A 16,044-nucleotide genomic window follows, 5' to 3' on the forward strand; every position below is an offset into this window, starting at 1 on the left:
TTTGTGGGAGAGTGTACTTGGATGATTGTTGTTTTAATCATCATAAAAATTACTATATTGGGTAACATATCAACCCTGGAAAAAACAGAATTTGGAATGGTATTGGTTAAAACACTAGATGGTTAGAATTTGAGAACAAAGAAATTACATACTAATGTTTAACAAAGATATTCAAGTATTACTTGAAAATGAGTATATTGGAGATAGTGTTTACTTTTCTATGTCTTTTTAATTTCTTTTCTTTTTAAAATTGATGTATAGTTGATTTACAATATTGTGTTAGTTTCAGTTGTACATCAAAGTAACTCAGCTATATATGTATATGTTAATACATACATATGTATTTTTCAGATTATTTTCCATTATAGGTTATTATAAGATACTGAATACTGTTTCCACACAGAGAACATGTCCGTAGTAAATCCTTGCTGCTTAATCTATTTTATATACAGTGGTATGTATCTGTTAATGCCCCTACTCCTAATTCATCACTCCCACCTTCCCCCTTTCTTTCTTTCTTTCTTTTTTTTTTTAATGCCAGGAAGCCAGATTATACTTCTATACTCATGTGTCAGTGCCTCCATAAGGCTACAGAAAGATGGCATTATTAAACTTAGTGTTCTAATTATCAAAATAAAAAGCTTTTGGATGAAGGCTTGCATGAATTTAGGCAACTAGTGAAACATGGAAATATGGCCACAGGGACCCCTTGATCAAAAAGGTGGGAAACTTGTCAGCTATCCTACGATAAACCCAGGGAGGCTACCAGGAGGAAACAATTATTTACTTGATATTTGAGAAGTATTTCATGTTATCATCAAGGACATGTTGGTAGAAACTGGCTCTGGCTGCTACAAAATGCTCAAGAACGTTTCTGACTAGAGAATCCTGGTTGCCAAGTTTCTGAGTGAGGCATGGAAGGGTTGGCAACATTTATGGAGTCAAGGACCCTCTCGGCAGTCTAGTGATACCCGTGGAACCCCTCCTGAGAGTGATGTTCTTAAATGCATAAAGTTTAATGCACACTGTTGGAAAAGAATCTTATTATATTAAAGTGTGTGTTCAGTCACTCATTCGTGTCCGACTCTTTGCGACCCCATGGACTGTAGCCCGCCAGGCTCCTCTGTCCATGGGGTTCTCCAAGCAAGAATATTGGAGTGTGTAGCTATTCCCTTCTCTAGAGGATTTTCCCAACCCAGGGATCAAACCTGTGTCTCCTGCACTGTGGGTGGATTCTTTACTGGTGAGCCACTGGGAAAGCCCTCTTTATAATAAAATACACTTCTGCAAAATGTTTTAAAAGTTTAATATAGTACTACACGAAGTGTTTTAAAATTATTAAATAATAAGATTTAACTGTGGGTCTAATAATGTCAAAGCTTCAATGTGATGAACAATATTTTGAGGTATTTACCACAGTTTCTTAATGTGACATGAAAATATTATTGATTCTGTTTTTGAAAAACTCCTGTGCACTAGTAAAATTACTGCACCCCTCATAATCTAAGGAACTTCAGTTAGAAATTGGTGAAAAAAGATATATTTTCCCGATCTATGTTTACAGATTCCTAAGTTATACCTTTTGGAGTTCTGGGGACAGCGGTTCAAGAACCTCTTGAACTTAAGGCATGCCAGCTTCCCAGACGTTGGTTCAGCAACTCAGACCCTGTGTAATTGTGACCGTTGCAAGACTTCCCAAGCCTTAGTCTGTCACCTTCTCCTGAATTCATGCATCCTTTTGGGTTTTAAGCAGGCATATGGACATGAAGACATTTAGTCTGGAATTAGAAAGATTCTGAATAGCTCTAGAAAAGGAGATCGGTGGGGTATTTGGGTCTCGCTTAGTTTTTCTCTCTGGAGCAGAGGTATCTTTTCTGAGTTTAAGGTTGATCCCACCTTGCTCCATAACAGGGGTTAGGTCTGCTGATCAGGGCATTTTGTACGGCTTTTGTCTGAGTGAGAAAATCTCAGAAGCAAGCTTTAGGGTCAGGGACTTGGTTAGGTCACGTTATCTCTCTGGGATGCTGTTTACTTCCTTATCTGCAAAATACTGGTGTTAGACTAAAGCAGTGACTTCCAGATGATGGGCTGTGCAGAGCTTTGGGCTCTTTCTTACCCTCTGAGAGTGGGGAGAAGGCAGAGTAGCAGGGTTCTGAGTGCCTAACTCTGGCTTTGGTCATTCACTAGCTTACATACTGGAACTCTAGTTGAACAAAGGATTTTAAATGTATATTTAAATATATTAAATATTATACATATATTTATTTACATACTTAGTATATATTATAGATATTTAAAATCTTTAAGTGGAGTATACATGCATGCATCCTTATATATAGCACATATATCATATATATGTAAAAAATTTGAAAATCAGTGTACCAGATCAGCAGTCCTCAAATATTTTGGTTCCAGCACATCTTTACATTCTTAAAAATGATTGCGGATTCCCAGAGCTTTTGTTCATGGGGTTGTAGCTATTGATAGTTATCATATTGAAAATTAAAGTAACTATATTTTCCAAAATAAAAACATTTAGTTAGAAGAGTTGTATAATTTTGCATTTTTACAAATTTCTTTAAAATCTGGCTCAATGGAGAAAAGAAAGAATTTTCACAGCTGCTTCTACATTCAGTCTTTTGTGATAGCACATTATGTAGCCTCTGGAAAACTCCACCATATGCTCACCACAGAGAGTAAGACAGGCAAATAGCTTCTCGGTGTTTTTATGAAAATAGTTGTACCTCACAAAACTCCTGAAAAGGTCACTAAGACCTCCCAGAGGTTGATCCCTGGCCCACACTTTGAAGACTACCGCACATAGAGCCATACATTTGTGGCTACCCCAGGGCAGCTCCCCAAACATGGCCCTATGCATATGACTCCGGTCAGCTATGAGGGAAAAGTCTGGGGTCCTTTTGACATATTCTGTCTTCTACAGGTCATATAATTTCATCTTTTCATGTATGCCAAAATTAAAAATAACAATCCCAAATATTTTTACTTAAAGAGGAAGAAAGTCATTCTTTTCTATTAAGAGCATCCTTGTTATAACATCAGTGACTGTAGATACCTACAAAGACAAGCTTGTGTTGACCTTGGCAGGTATGGTCTGGGTCTCACCAACATCTATCCCGTCCTTCTCTTGGCAGCAATGTCACTGAGAGTTTGGCATCTGGCCTTGGAGGATGGGGTCATACATATTGTTGGTTTCTGATCTGAAGATTCCCACCATCGGTTTGCTTTTATCTCTTTCTGAGAGAAAAGAGTTCTGCCAGTATTCACTTTCCCATGCCTTCTTATTAATAAGCAATGGGAAGATGTTGGCTAACAAATTTGTCTCTTCCCTTCAAAATGTTTGTTACTTTTTCATTGGTCAGCACAAGCATGTGACCCAGGATCTTGCGGTTGCTAGTTAGCAAAAAGGGATGGCAAAGCTCGTTGTTTTCTGCCCTTTAGGAACAGATGATAGCTGGGATCATCAGTTAACGTTTAGCATGAAAGATGTCACCAGTGGGCATGGGACGTGGGGAGTGAAGTGTAAATGACCACACAAAGAATAGAAAGATCTTGCGTAACAATAAATCTCTTGGCTTGATCTTTTGCCAGGATATTGTCCCAATTTGAAATGGGATCCAGGTGCTATTTCCTCTAACAAAGGCTCTCCTGTTTTAAAGCAAAAGATAAGGTGTATACGTCATTTCAGGAATTTATAGAGGCAGAAACCAACCAAGTTTCTGTGTGTGTGTGTGTATGTGGGTGTGTAGTGGTCATACACTGAACATTTGAAGCAAATAAACTGCTATGGGTACTATATTACTTGTGTGTTGTGTGTGTTCACTCTTTGCAACTCCAGGAGCTGTACTCCACCAAGCTCCTCTCTCCATGAGATTTTCCAGGCAAGAACACTGGAGTGGGGTGCCATTTCCTTCTCCAGGGGAATCTTCCTGACCCAGGAATCAAACTCATGTCTCTTGTGCCTTCTGCATTATCAGGCAGATTCTTTACCTGTAGTGCCACCTGGGAAGCCCTTAGTTATATTACTTGGATGCCCTCAAAAGATGGTATACCCCTGTATATTGCTACATATAGAATATGCAATAGCCTCATATGTTGCTGGTGTAAAGGTAAAATGTTGCCACTACTTTGAAAAACTTCTAGAATTCTTCAAAAAGTTAAAGCTAGAGTTGCCATATGACTCAGAAGTTCCACTCCTAAGTATAACCCCAAGAGAACTGAAAATACACATTTACACAAAACTTGTACATGTATATTCACAGTAGCATTGTTCATAATAGCTAAAAAGTATAACCAACCCAAATGTACATCAACTGATGAGTAAATAAACAGAATGTCGCTACAATCTGTATCATCCAGCCATAAGAAGGAGTGAAGGGGACTTCCTTGGTGGTCCAGTGGTTAAGACTCCATGCTGCCAATGCTGGGGGCATGGGTTCCATCCCTGGTCAGGGACTAATATCCCATATGCTGCATAGTGTAGCCAAAAGAATAAAAAATAATAATAAAGTACTGATACCTGTAGGTACTGATATCTGCAACAACATGAATAAACTTTGAAAAAGTTATACTAAGTGAAGTCAAATTGGCCACATACTGTATGAGTCCGCTTACATGAACTATTCAGAATAGGCAGATCCATCAAAACAGGAAGCAGACTGGCAGTTGCAGGAACACAGGAGAGGGAAGGATAAGGCTTCTTTTCGGTATGAGCAAATGTTCTGGAATTACATAGTTGTGATGATTGCACAACTTTGTGAATATTCTAAAAAATCACTGAACTGTGCACTTTAAAAGGATGAGTGTCATGGTATGCAAATTATATTTCAAATTAAAAAAAAAAACTAGTTAGTGTAAGAAGAAACAAATTTTTAAAAAGATATTAGTGACTCATTGACGCTCCAGGAGGGCTAGAGTATCATGTCTATAAGCTATGTGGTCAGAAAACAGCCACGATTACCTAGTGGGATACTCTATTGCCATTTCTCTTACCACATGTCTGGAAATTTGTACCCCGGATCTGGGCATAGGATTCTACTAGGTCCCTGTTCCTGCTGACTCTGAAATGTGTCTCTCCACCATCTTGGATTCCACATGACACTTCCCTCTTCCCTCTACTTTCTTCAGATCACAGGCATAGACCATTTGCCACCCCTAGGCTCCTCACCTCTACCTTGGCTAGAAGGAAGACTGTGAAAGAGATTGTCTAGCATCTTCTCAAGATGGGAAGCTCCTGAAATGATACAGAAGCTTTTTAAAAATATATTATTATTATTTTATTTTTTACCATGCTGCATGGTTTGTGGGATCTTAGTTCCCTGACCGGAGAAAGCAATGGCACCCCACTCCAGTACTCTTGCCTGGAAAACCCATGGACAGAGGAGCCTGGTAGGCTGCAGTCCATGGGTCACTAAGAGTCGGGTACGACTGAGCGACTTCACTTTTACTTTTCACTTTCATGCATTGGAGAAGGAAATAGCAACCCACTCCAGTGTTCTTGCCTGGAGAATCCCAGGGGCGGGGAAGTCTGGTGGACTGCCATCTATGGGGTCGCACAGAGTCGGACACGACTGAAGCAACTTAGCAGCAGCAGCAGCAGCAGCAGTTCCCTGACCAAGGATCGAACCTGTGTCCCTGCAGTAGAAGTACTGAGTCTTAACCACTGGACCACCAGGGCCAGATCTCTTGACTAGGTTTATAAAGATGCTGAGCAGTCAGAGAGCATAACAGATATCTAGTAGCAGTGCCTTCCCACTTGAATTAATGAAAAACTGAGTTATACCACGAGAAGCTGGGGAGATAAAAATGGAGAGAGAAACTGATGAACCAAGTATTATTCATTCTTTCGCTTCCTTACTCAACAAAGAGCTGTATATTTAAAAATATCAGTGGACATTGGGTTGAATGCTAAATACAGGAGATACAGAGCTGAAGAGGATGATTGAGACCCCAGCTCTTAGGCTACATGGACAGACAAGCGAGTATAATAGAAGGTGACAAGCAAGAAATCGGATATGAACAGGAACACAGAAAAGACAAACTACTGGAAGAAACCCCGCCTTCCCCCTTTTATTTGCAAAGGGAGCTTTCCTCCTGTCACAAGGAAAATGAGGGACTTTTTATGGTCTTTTGGCAACTGCACTCATCTCCTCCAATTGCCACTCACTTTATAGGGCAATAAATCGATCTTGGCAGAAGCTGACTACATCAGACTGATCACCTTTGCTCAGTGCTCCTCAAGAACCACTGAAGGACAGACACAGCACATAAAAGATTCGGCTATGAGGTGAGTGCTTTTCCCTATGCAGGTCATTCTTTGAACAAGCAGTGTCCCTTTCTTCTTGTACTGGCTGGAGAGGAGAGCTGTGTGTGAGAGTCTGTTTGTATGTGTGTGTGTGTGTGTGTGTGTGTGTGTGTGTGTTTGGGGGAGAGTCTCGTGTGAGAGGGTCCTCTCTCCTGGAGAGAAACCAAAGAAAGGATAAACAGATGGGCTCCTTCTGGTCTCTAGCTGAATGTGGTGTGGATTGGGAGAAAGGTGAACTTGTCTCTTTGGGCAGAGAGGGAGATGGTTATTCAATCCTTAAGGGTTTTGGGAAAATAGCCAGGATTTTTATTATTCTAAAACGTTGTTTGATACAGAAAAGTAACTTTGGGCTGGAAGGGTATCTAAGCAGGGAAGAATTTCTACCTTCAGGAATCCCTACTCCTACCCTCTGCGTGGATGACAATGGTTCCAATAGCTGGAAAATTCCCAGGGTTGTCCCCAGAGTGTCTGAACCTCTGGGAATTACAGGTGCTGAAACTGCTTCTCCACAAGGATTAAGGAGCTATGGAAGAGGTGCTTGCTTTTGGTTTGAGGAGGCTGGAGAGAAAAATCTCCCCATGGAGAGAATTAAGAGAGATTTGGAGGAAGAGGCTAACTGATGGATAGTGTGTTCACTGTGGTAGTGAGTCCTGGGCGGAATGGAGGAGGAACTAGTCAGGTTATTGTGAACATGTGGGCTGGGTCATTCAAATTTCTCTTCCTGCCTGAAATTCCACCATCGGAGAGTTGGCCTCTAGAACTTCAAGCTCTTCAGCCTAGGAGACATTGTGGAGAGAGTAAGACTGTGCGTCTGCGCTCTTGGTTGTATCTGACTCTTTGCAACCCATGGACTGCAGCCTGGCAGGCTCCTCCATCCCTGGAGCTTTCCAGGCCAGATTACTGGAGTGGGTGGCCATTTTCTTCTCCAGGGGATCTTCCTGACCCAGGGATCTAACCCAAGTCTCCTCTGTCTTCTGCATTGGTAGGTGGATTCTTTACCACTGAGCCAGCTGGGAAGTCTGAGAGTAAGAATATTCAAATTCTAATTTAAGAAGTGGGGCATTTCAGTTTTTACATCAGTTCCACAACTAACTGTGATTAGACAAAGTTCCTTAACTTTCCCTTATAAAATAGGAGTCATGACGCCTGCCTGATCAACCTTGACATAAGAATTTTATGGAAACATAGTCATAGGAGATATATCTTATGGGACTGAGAGTAACTCTTTGAATAATTTAGGCCAGTGGCAGACACCTGACAGATCTAGGCAACTAGGAAAGAATGGAGAATAAAGAATCGTTAATAAACCCCAGCTTCAATCCCAAACCCCAGTCCTCAACTCCATGTTGGCAAGTTGGCTGTAGATCTTTGCTCCTCACTCCCATTTCACAGTTAAGGTGCTTCTTTTCTTGGCTTATTAACTATTAACCTAAAGGTAGACTCAGATGAAAAGTGAAGCTATACGCATAAGAAAGTGCTTGCAGAAATGGTCATGGCATTGGGCTGGGGTTGAGAAGAGCAGGGGTGCGAGGGAATGGAAAGTTAAAGGAGAGGCAAAGTTAAAAAGAGAGAATTCTTTATCTCTATCAATTTATAGATTGTCACTGCATAAATGTTGGTTTGGTGCAGCTGAAACCCAGGGAATGAAGAGGCTGGGGGGCTGGGCATGGGAGGTGTCATGAAGACCTTTGGTTACACAGCTAAAGAATTTGTATTGTTTTCTGGAGAATCACTGAAGACTTGAATACAAGAGAATAAAATGATCTTGTTCATGCTCTAGAAAGATCAGTCCGGCTGCAGTGTGTTCAACGGATTTCAGAAGCAGGGAGAGTGAAAGTAGGGGGCTATGGGGAAAGTGGTGGTGACAGTTCAGGCCAGAAATGATGGTCTGAATGGAGTGTTCCCAGTAGGAATGGAAAGGAAGGGATATTTGAAAGATATCGGTAAAGTATTTGACTAAACTTGTAGCTGGTTGGGAGAACTAACGGGAGAGGAGTCAGAAAAGGTTTCCAGGTTTTTGAAGATGTTGTGATTCTGTTCCTTAAGGTATTAACTGTTTGAGAAGGAGCCAATTGGCAGAATTGGTGAAGCTAGGACTGGGCTATGGGGAGAGATGATTTCATGTTTAAACAACTTGAATTTAAGCTTGTGGGAAATCCAAATGAGACATCTAACAAACAGCTGAATATATGAATCCAAATCTCTGAGCTAGAAATACAGGTTGGATTGTCCTCAGATATTATACAAAGTCACAGGAGCAATGAAAATCACTAAAGGAGAGTGAGCAGTGGCTCCACGATGAAATACAGGGAATGTCGCATTTCACAAAATAGGAGACTACAAAGAAAATTGAAGAGAAGCCAGAAGAGTAGGTAGGAAATTAAGATTGAGTGATATCAAACGATCCAAAGCCTAAGAATTTTACAGAGGAGGAAGTGGTTGGGAGGGCTGGGTGATTAAGACAGGGCTCTTTGTATTCAGCAGTTAAACCCCTAGTGATCTTGGCAGGAGCAGTTTTAGTGGAATGTGAGAAACAGAATTCATGCCATTAATATGAGAGGAAGGTAATGCAGAATGTGTGGAATTATCATTTTGGAAAGTTGCCAAGAAAGGAAAAAGAAAGCTATAATGGTCTAGAGAAGAATACAGAGTCATCAACAGAGTTTAAGGTGAACTTTTTGCCCAGCCTAATATTTATGAGAGGAAAGAGCAAATTCAGAAGGAGAGGTGGATAATATAAGAGGGAAGACGCGTACCTGGTAGAATAAGAAGTTTGAAAAATTCAAAGGCTCTGAGATCTAGGGAATAGATACTAGGATTATACTGAGACAAGAAGAGGAAAAACTCTTTCATTGCAAAGAGAGAGAAAAGGACCAGAACTAACCCAAATATGGATAATTTTTATAGAAAAGCTTGAGTTGAGAAGCAGGGAGATAAAATAGTTGCTGCAAAATAGTTATCTTGTCTGGAATGTTGGAGATAACATGGGAAATACACATCCAAATAGTTGAAATACCCGTCAGTCAGTATGAAAACTAGGATAAGAATGTGAAGTTCTTTGATCCCTAGTTCAGTTCATACCCTCTAAAATACCAAATATTTTAAAAGTTGTATCTATGCCTGATGTTTAGAACTTGGGTCTGGGCTCAATATTTAGAGCTACTGTGAGCCACTACATTTACATGGATTTGTGTGCCCTGACCATACAAGTAAGCATTATATTGAAGATCAGGACTAGTTTCATTTCTGTTACCCTATTCTTAAAAGGCTTAGTGAGCTCTAAACAGTTAAACACCTCAGCATCACCGGCATAGGAATTGGAATAAGAAGACCTGGATTCAGGTTTTGTTACCTTCCCCCTCCCTGAGTGGACCTTCGTTTCTCTGCCCAGGGAGGGTGTGAAGATCAAAGTGGCTTTTGGAGCCATCTCAACCCTTCCTGTCTCTCCCATGCTCTGTTCCACTCCTCCTTCCCTCCCTTCAATTCTTTATGTCTGATGTATTTTTCCTTAGACAGTAATCGATCCCTTTGCAGACAAAAAGGACAAGAGTCCTACATGTGTTGGATGCACTGACCAGAGTTTCTTGGAGACACTGTGATGAGCTGGAACAGATACTTCTGGATTGCATAAAGAGGAATGCTGATAATCATGTCAGCTGGCAAGGAGTTGGAGACTAATCAGGATGCCTACCTATTTTTTGGAATGATGGGGTTTTGCAGTTTACTTTAATCCTGTTGCCTGTGTTCATCTAGATGGCGAGGAAGCTTAGTGCATTGGAAATCCTCCTGATCATCTTCATCATAATTGTACTTGCTGTAGATATCCTCTTTCTGATGCTTCTGTTGGAGAAGCCTTCAGGTAAGGGAGATGCTTGTGGCTATTGGATTGGAAGGAGTGAAACAGAAGTCCCCTCAGGATGCCAAAGACATCCTTTTATTTCTTTATTCCTCAGCATGCCACCACATGGCATTATTCACAGTCTATATCCACAATTAATTTAGATAAATTTCCAAATGCTGTGTTCTTGTTCTACAACTATACCTAAAATGAAATGCTAGTAATATTCAAGGTCTTCCAAGTCCCATTTGATGTAATTTTAGCAAAATGCAAAATGAGACTCATCAGAAGCCTGTCCTTCAACCTAGAGTCATGAATGAAATAAAAAAGTCTTCAAGAAGAATAGTTAACAGTGCCCAGTCCCTTTACATTATGGAAAAAGAAACTGGGCTCCAGTAGAGTTAGGGACTGATTAACTTGACCTAAATATGTCAATTACAATTCGCCTCCAGCCCATGTTCTGATAAATGCCTATGATTTCTTCATGGATAACTTTGAAATTCTTCTCTCATAGAAACATCCCACAGAATGCCTTCTTTCCTTCATCTGAGCCACCAGGGAAGCCTTCCCTGCACACATTGTACTCCAAATAATAATATACACAATACAAAAATCTTTTCTTAAAATGAGTTTGAGGTTTACTCTGCTTGATAAAGCTCACTATATCAATATAGATTTAGTGTGTAGTGAAAAGAACCTGTACCCACAGCATAATCCTACCTATTCATTCTTTTCACCACTCTTCACAGTAAACATTGAGGTATTTTCCTCAATGTTTAGGAACAACTATGATTTTGTGAGATGATATGAAAATATATACAGGCCTTCTTTCCATGGTGTAGTGGTTATCACATTCACCTTATACATGAAAGTTCCCCCTTCCAAGGTGGCACTAATGGTAAACAATCTGCCTGTCCATGCAGGAGACATGAGAGACGAGGGTTTGATCCCAGGGTCGGGAAGATCCTATGGAGGAGGAAACGGCAACCTACTCCAGTATTCTTGTCTGAAAACTTCCATGGACAGAGGAGCCTGGCAGCCTACAGTGTGTGGGCTCGAAAAGAGTCAGACACGACTGTAGCAAGTAGCACATGAAAACTATAACTCAAAATGGATCAAAGTTCAAAATGTAACAGCCAAAACTATAAAATTCTAAGAAAAACATAGGCATAAATATCAATATTTGTGACCTTGGGTTAGGCAACAGTTTCTTAGATATGATACTCAAAAAAAAAAAGCATAGCATCCAAAAGAAAAAAAAAAGAGCAAATTGGACTTCAAAATAAAAAAATTTTGTGCTTCAAAGAACACTATCAAGGAAGTGAAATGACAATCCACTAAAGGAGGAACATATTTGTGAATGATGTGCATGAAAATGATCTAGCATTCAGAATACGTAAATCTTATGATTCAAAATTAGAAGAAAAATAATCAAATTTCTAAAATGAGCACAGGAGTTAACAGACATTTCTTCATGGAAGGTCTATAAATGGCCAGTAAGCCATGAAAATGACAGTCAATATCATCAGTTGTTTGAGAAATTCAAGTCAAATGAAATATCCTTTACACCCACTAAAATGAAAGTGCAAGTTGCTCAGTTGTGTCCAACTCTTTGCGGCCCCATGGACTACACAGTCCATGGAATTCTCCAGGCAAGAGTACTGGAATGGGTTGCCATTCCCTTCTCCAGGGGATCTTCCCAACCCAGGGATCAAACCCAGGTCTCCTGCATTGCAGGCAGATTCTTTACCAGCTGAGCTGCAAAGGAAGCCCCTTCCCTTGTGGAAGGGAACAGTCAGTAAGTTGAAAACAACCCAAATGTACATTAACTGATGAGTAGATTTTAAGGCAGAGAAAGAAATGGCACCCCACTCCAGTACTCTTGCCTGGAAAATCCCATAGACAGAGGAGCCTGGTAGGCTGCAGTCCATGGGGTCGCTAAGAGTCGGACACGACTGAAGCAACTTAGCATAGCATACCATAGCATAGATTTTAAGAAGTGTTATATTCATATCATGAAATATGATCCAGCCACAAAAAAGAATAAAGTACTGTTAAATGCTGCAACATGAATGAACCTTGAAAATATTACACCAGGTAGAAGCCAGATGTAAAAGGCCACATATTTTATGATTCTGTTTATATGAAATGTTCAGAATAGGCAAATCCATAGAGACAGAAAGTAGATTCATGTTTACCAGGAACTGGGAGAAGAGAGAAATGGGAAGTGACTACTAATGAGTATGTGGTTTCTTTTGGAGTGATGAAAATGTTCTGGCATTAGATGGTCATGGTGGGACAACTTTGTAAAATATTATAAGCCGTTGAATCGCACACTTTAAACACGTGAATTTTATGGTATGTGAATTATGTCTCAAAAAACTCCCAGCAAAACAAAAAGTAAACGTGTTGAACCCTTGGAGAAGTGTTAAACATTCTATGCAAATGTAGATCCCAGTTACTAGCGATTAGTGACTGGAGAATTGACTAAAGTCTAGGACTGTTTCTTCCCTAGGACTGTGAGTACACACCACATTTTCAGTTTTGTCCTTTAATTTCTCTGCAGGTGCTTCATTTGTTCCAGAGTGCCCAGAAATCCCCGAATCAGAAAGGATAGACTGTGCCCCTGGCCAGGAGGTGACAGAGGTCAGAGAAAAATGGTCCTTGCTGTGGGCCTGCTGGGTTTTATTGAAAAGAGGAGTATGTGCTGTGGGGAGAGGGTGGTGATAGAGTGGATTATGGGCCTCTTGACTTATTTGGAGTACTTTCTTTCTTGCCTGATGAAATGAACAGCTATTGCTGCTGCTGCTAAGTTGCTTCAGTCGTGTCCAACTCTGTGCGACCCCAGCAGCCCACCAGGCAACACCAAGGAAATCAGGGAAGCAGCCAGGGGTAAAAGGAAGAGGAGGAGGAACTAACAAAAGGGTTGGCCATGGGGTCTGAAGTCCAGAGTAGAGGGAGAGTTCTCCATGTTGCTGAATGTATCCTACCGTGATTCCAAGGAGTCATGGAAAGGTTAATGTTTGAGGGCTTGAATTCACATTCCTTGAGAATAGAGGCCATCAAGCATATATAAATGACTGAGTTGTTTTAGAGCCCAAATGACTTGTTATAATAAGAATCTTCTGAAATCATGTTATTGGCAAGTCATCCCAAAGAACATATGTTAGAAAACATAGATTTTCTACTTGAGTAGTTTCCATAAGAATGTCAACTATTGGAAGCCTTCTTAATTGTAACTTAATAACTTTATCATAAAGGTATAGATATTTAGACTGTATTTCTTTATCTCATATTCTATATTCTACATCCCATAATTAGGACTGCATTAAATTTTAGGTTTAATTTAGGTAACAGTGACATAATTTTAAACCTTCTCATTTTAAAAACATATTCAATACAACCTCTTTTCATTTCAACTCTTTTATACATATATACATATTTCTCAACTGTCTTCATATATATTTCGTTCAGTTCAGTTCAGTCGCTCAGTCGTGTCCGACTCTTTGCGACCCCATGAATCGCAGCACGCCAGGCCTCCCTGTCCATCACCAACTCCTGGAGTTCACTCAGACTCCTGTCCATCGAGTCAGTGATGCCATCCAGCCATCTCATCCTCTGTCATTCCTTCTCCTCCTGACCCCAATTCCTCCCAGCATCAGGGTCTTTTCCAATGAGTCAACTCTTCGCATGAGGTGGCCAGAGTATTGGAGTTTCAGCTTCAGCATCAGTCCTTCCAATGAACACTCAGGACTGATCTCCTTTGGAGACAGGGATCAAGACCATCACCATGAAAAAGAAATGCAAAAAAGTAAAATAGCTGTCTGAGGAGGCCTTACAAATAGCTGAGAAAAGAAGAGAAGCAAAAAGCAAAGGAGAAAAGGAAAGATATAAGCATCTGAATGCACAGTTCCGAAGAATAGCAAGGAGAGATAAGAAAGCCTTCCTCAGCGATCAATGCAAGGAAACAGGAAAACAACAGAATGGGAAAGATATATTTCATTACAGATGTATTATGAAATATTTTTCCTAGATGTTGCATATACAAGGTTTTTGTTGTAAATATAGTTTATTATATTTGCTAACTGGTGCTTCTTTTATTACTAAAGATTATTTTTTTTTTATCAAATATTATTTATAGTAAATATTATATTTATTAAATTTTATTATATATTATATTGATATATTATGCTATAACATATATTAATTATACAATTTGACCAACTTAAATTTCTCATTGTTTCTAAAGTGGTTCATATAGCTCATTTTATTGTCATTGAGTATATATTTATATGGGCTTCCCTGGTGATTTAGATGTAAAGAATCTGCCTGCCAATGTAGTAGACCTGGATTCTCCCCTGAGTCGGGGAGATCCCCTGGAGAAGAAATGGCTATCCACTCCAGTATTCTTTCCTGGATAATCCCATGGACAGAGGAGCCTGGCTGGCTATAGTCCATGGGGTCGCAAAGAGTCAGACATAACTGAGAGACTAATACAGCAACCCTTATAGTTATACCCTAGGCAAATAATTAAACAATGAAAAATCCAGTTCATAGGATTTTTATCTTCATTATCTTCCATGATAATACAAAAATGTTTTCTCAAAGTATTTGTACCAGTTTACATTCCCTCATGAGTTCATTTGCTCTATATCCTAACCTACTCTTTGTATGTTTTTCTTTTTCAATATAACTGTTCTGTGGCTTTAATTTGTTTGTTCCTCATGACTAATGAAGTTAGACCCTTTCATACCCTGATTGGCTAGATGGATAATCATATTTGTGAAGGGTCTTTTCCATTTCTTGTTTTTGTCTAGTTTTTTCTATTGGGATGTTCATATTTTTCTTATCACTTTGTAGTATTTACATATTTTGGATGCAAATCTTTTGGCATATAAATTTTAAGTATTTCCTTACACTGTGGTTTGACTTTTAACACTCTTCATGGTGACTTTTGATGAAAAAGTTTTTAATTTTAACAAACCTACTTTATAGTTAGTGAATTTTGTATTCTACTTAAAAATTCTTGCTTACTCCAAGGTTAGAAAAATGTATTTCTATTTTTTTTTCTCTAAAGGCATTGTTGTTTTTATCTTCCACACTGAGATCTTAAAATAAGTCTAGAGTTGACTTTTGTGTATGGTGTCAGGTAGGAGTCCAGAATATTTTTTTCCTTGAATTTCTAATAGACCCATCACTGCTTACTGAAATTACCATCTTTCACCCTCTGCATTGTAATGCCACCTTTACTATAAATCATATATCTTTGTTTATGTTGATCTATTTCTAGAGTCTCTTATTTTGTTCCAGTGTTAGTCTATCTGCTGTTTTGCTAATTTCACATTACCTTCATTACTGTTAGTCAGTCGTGTCCAACTCTTTGTAACTCCATGGACTGTTGCCCTCCAGGCTCCTTGTCCATGGGATTCTCCAGGCAAGAATACTGAAGTGGGTTGCCATTCCCTTCTCCAGGGGATCTTCTGGATCCAGGGATAAAACCCAGGTCTCCTGCATTGCAGGCAGATTCTTAACCTTCTAAGACACCAGAAAAGCTCTTTATTATAGCTTTATAGTAAATCTTGGAGCTTCCCTGATGGCTCTAACGGTAAAGAATTGTCTGCAATGTGGGATCAGCAGAGATGCGGCTCGATCCTAGGTCAGGAAGATCCCCTGGAGAAGGAAATGGCTATCCATTCCACTTTTCTTGCCTGAAAAATCCCATGGACAGAGGAGCTTAGTGGGCTATAGTCCATGGGGTCACAAAAGAGTCAGACCAGACTAAGCAACTGAACAACAGCAACATAGTAAGTCTTGACATGTAGTTGAGTAAGTTCTCCAAATCATTATTTTTCTTTAAGATTGCCCTGCTTATTTTTGACCCTTT

The 16,044-nt window shown here is 39.8% G+C and overlaps 1 protein-coding gene across 1 annotated transcript in view; it reads left to right on the top strand.

The window, feature by feature from the left end:
* Positions 1-5,824: 5,824 nt before the first annotated feature.
* Positions 5,825-16,044, top strand: part of MGAM2 (maltase-glucoamylase 2 (putative)) — a 77,117-nt gene continuing 66,897 nt past the window's right edge. Inside the window, exons 1-3 of the mRNA XM_061414956.1 lie at positions 5,825-6,304; positions 10,076-10,181; positions 12,727-12,806. Coding sequence (XP_061270940.1) covers positions 10,076-10,181; positions 12,727-12,806 — 186 coding nt within the window. The 5' untranslated portion in view covers positions 5,825-6,304. The remainder of the gene's footprint in view (positions 6,305-10,075; positions 10,182-12,726; positions 12,807-16,044) is intronic.

This window comes from Bos javanicus, chromosome 4, assembly GCF_032452875.1.
Source record: "Bos javanicus breed banteng chromosome 4, ARS-OSU_banteng_1.0, whole genome shotgun sequence".
Classification (NCBI taxonomy): Eukaryota; Metazoa; Chordata; class Mammalia; order Artiodactyla; family Bovidae; genus Bos; species Bos javanicus.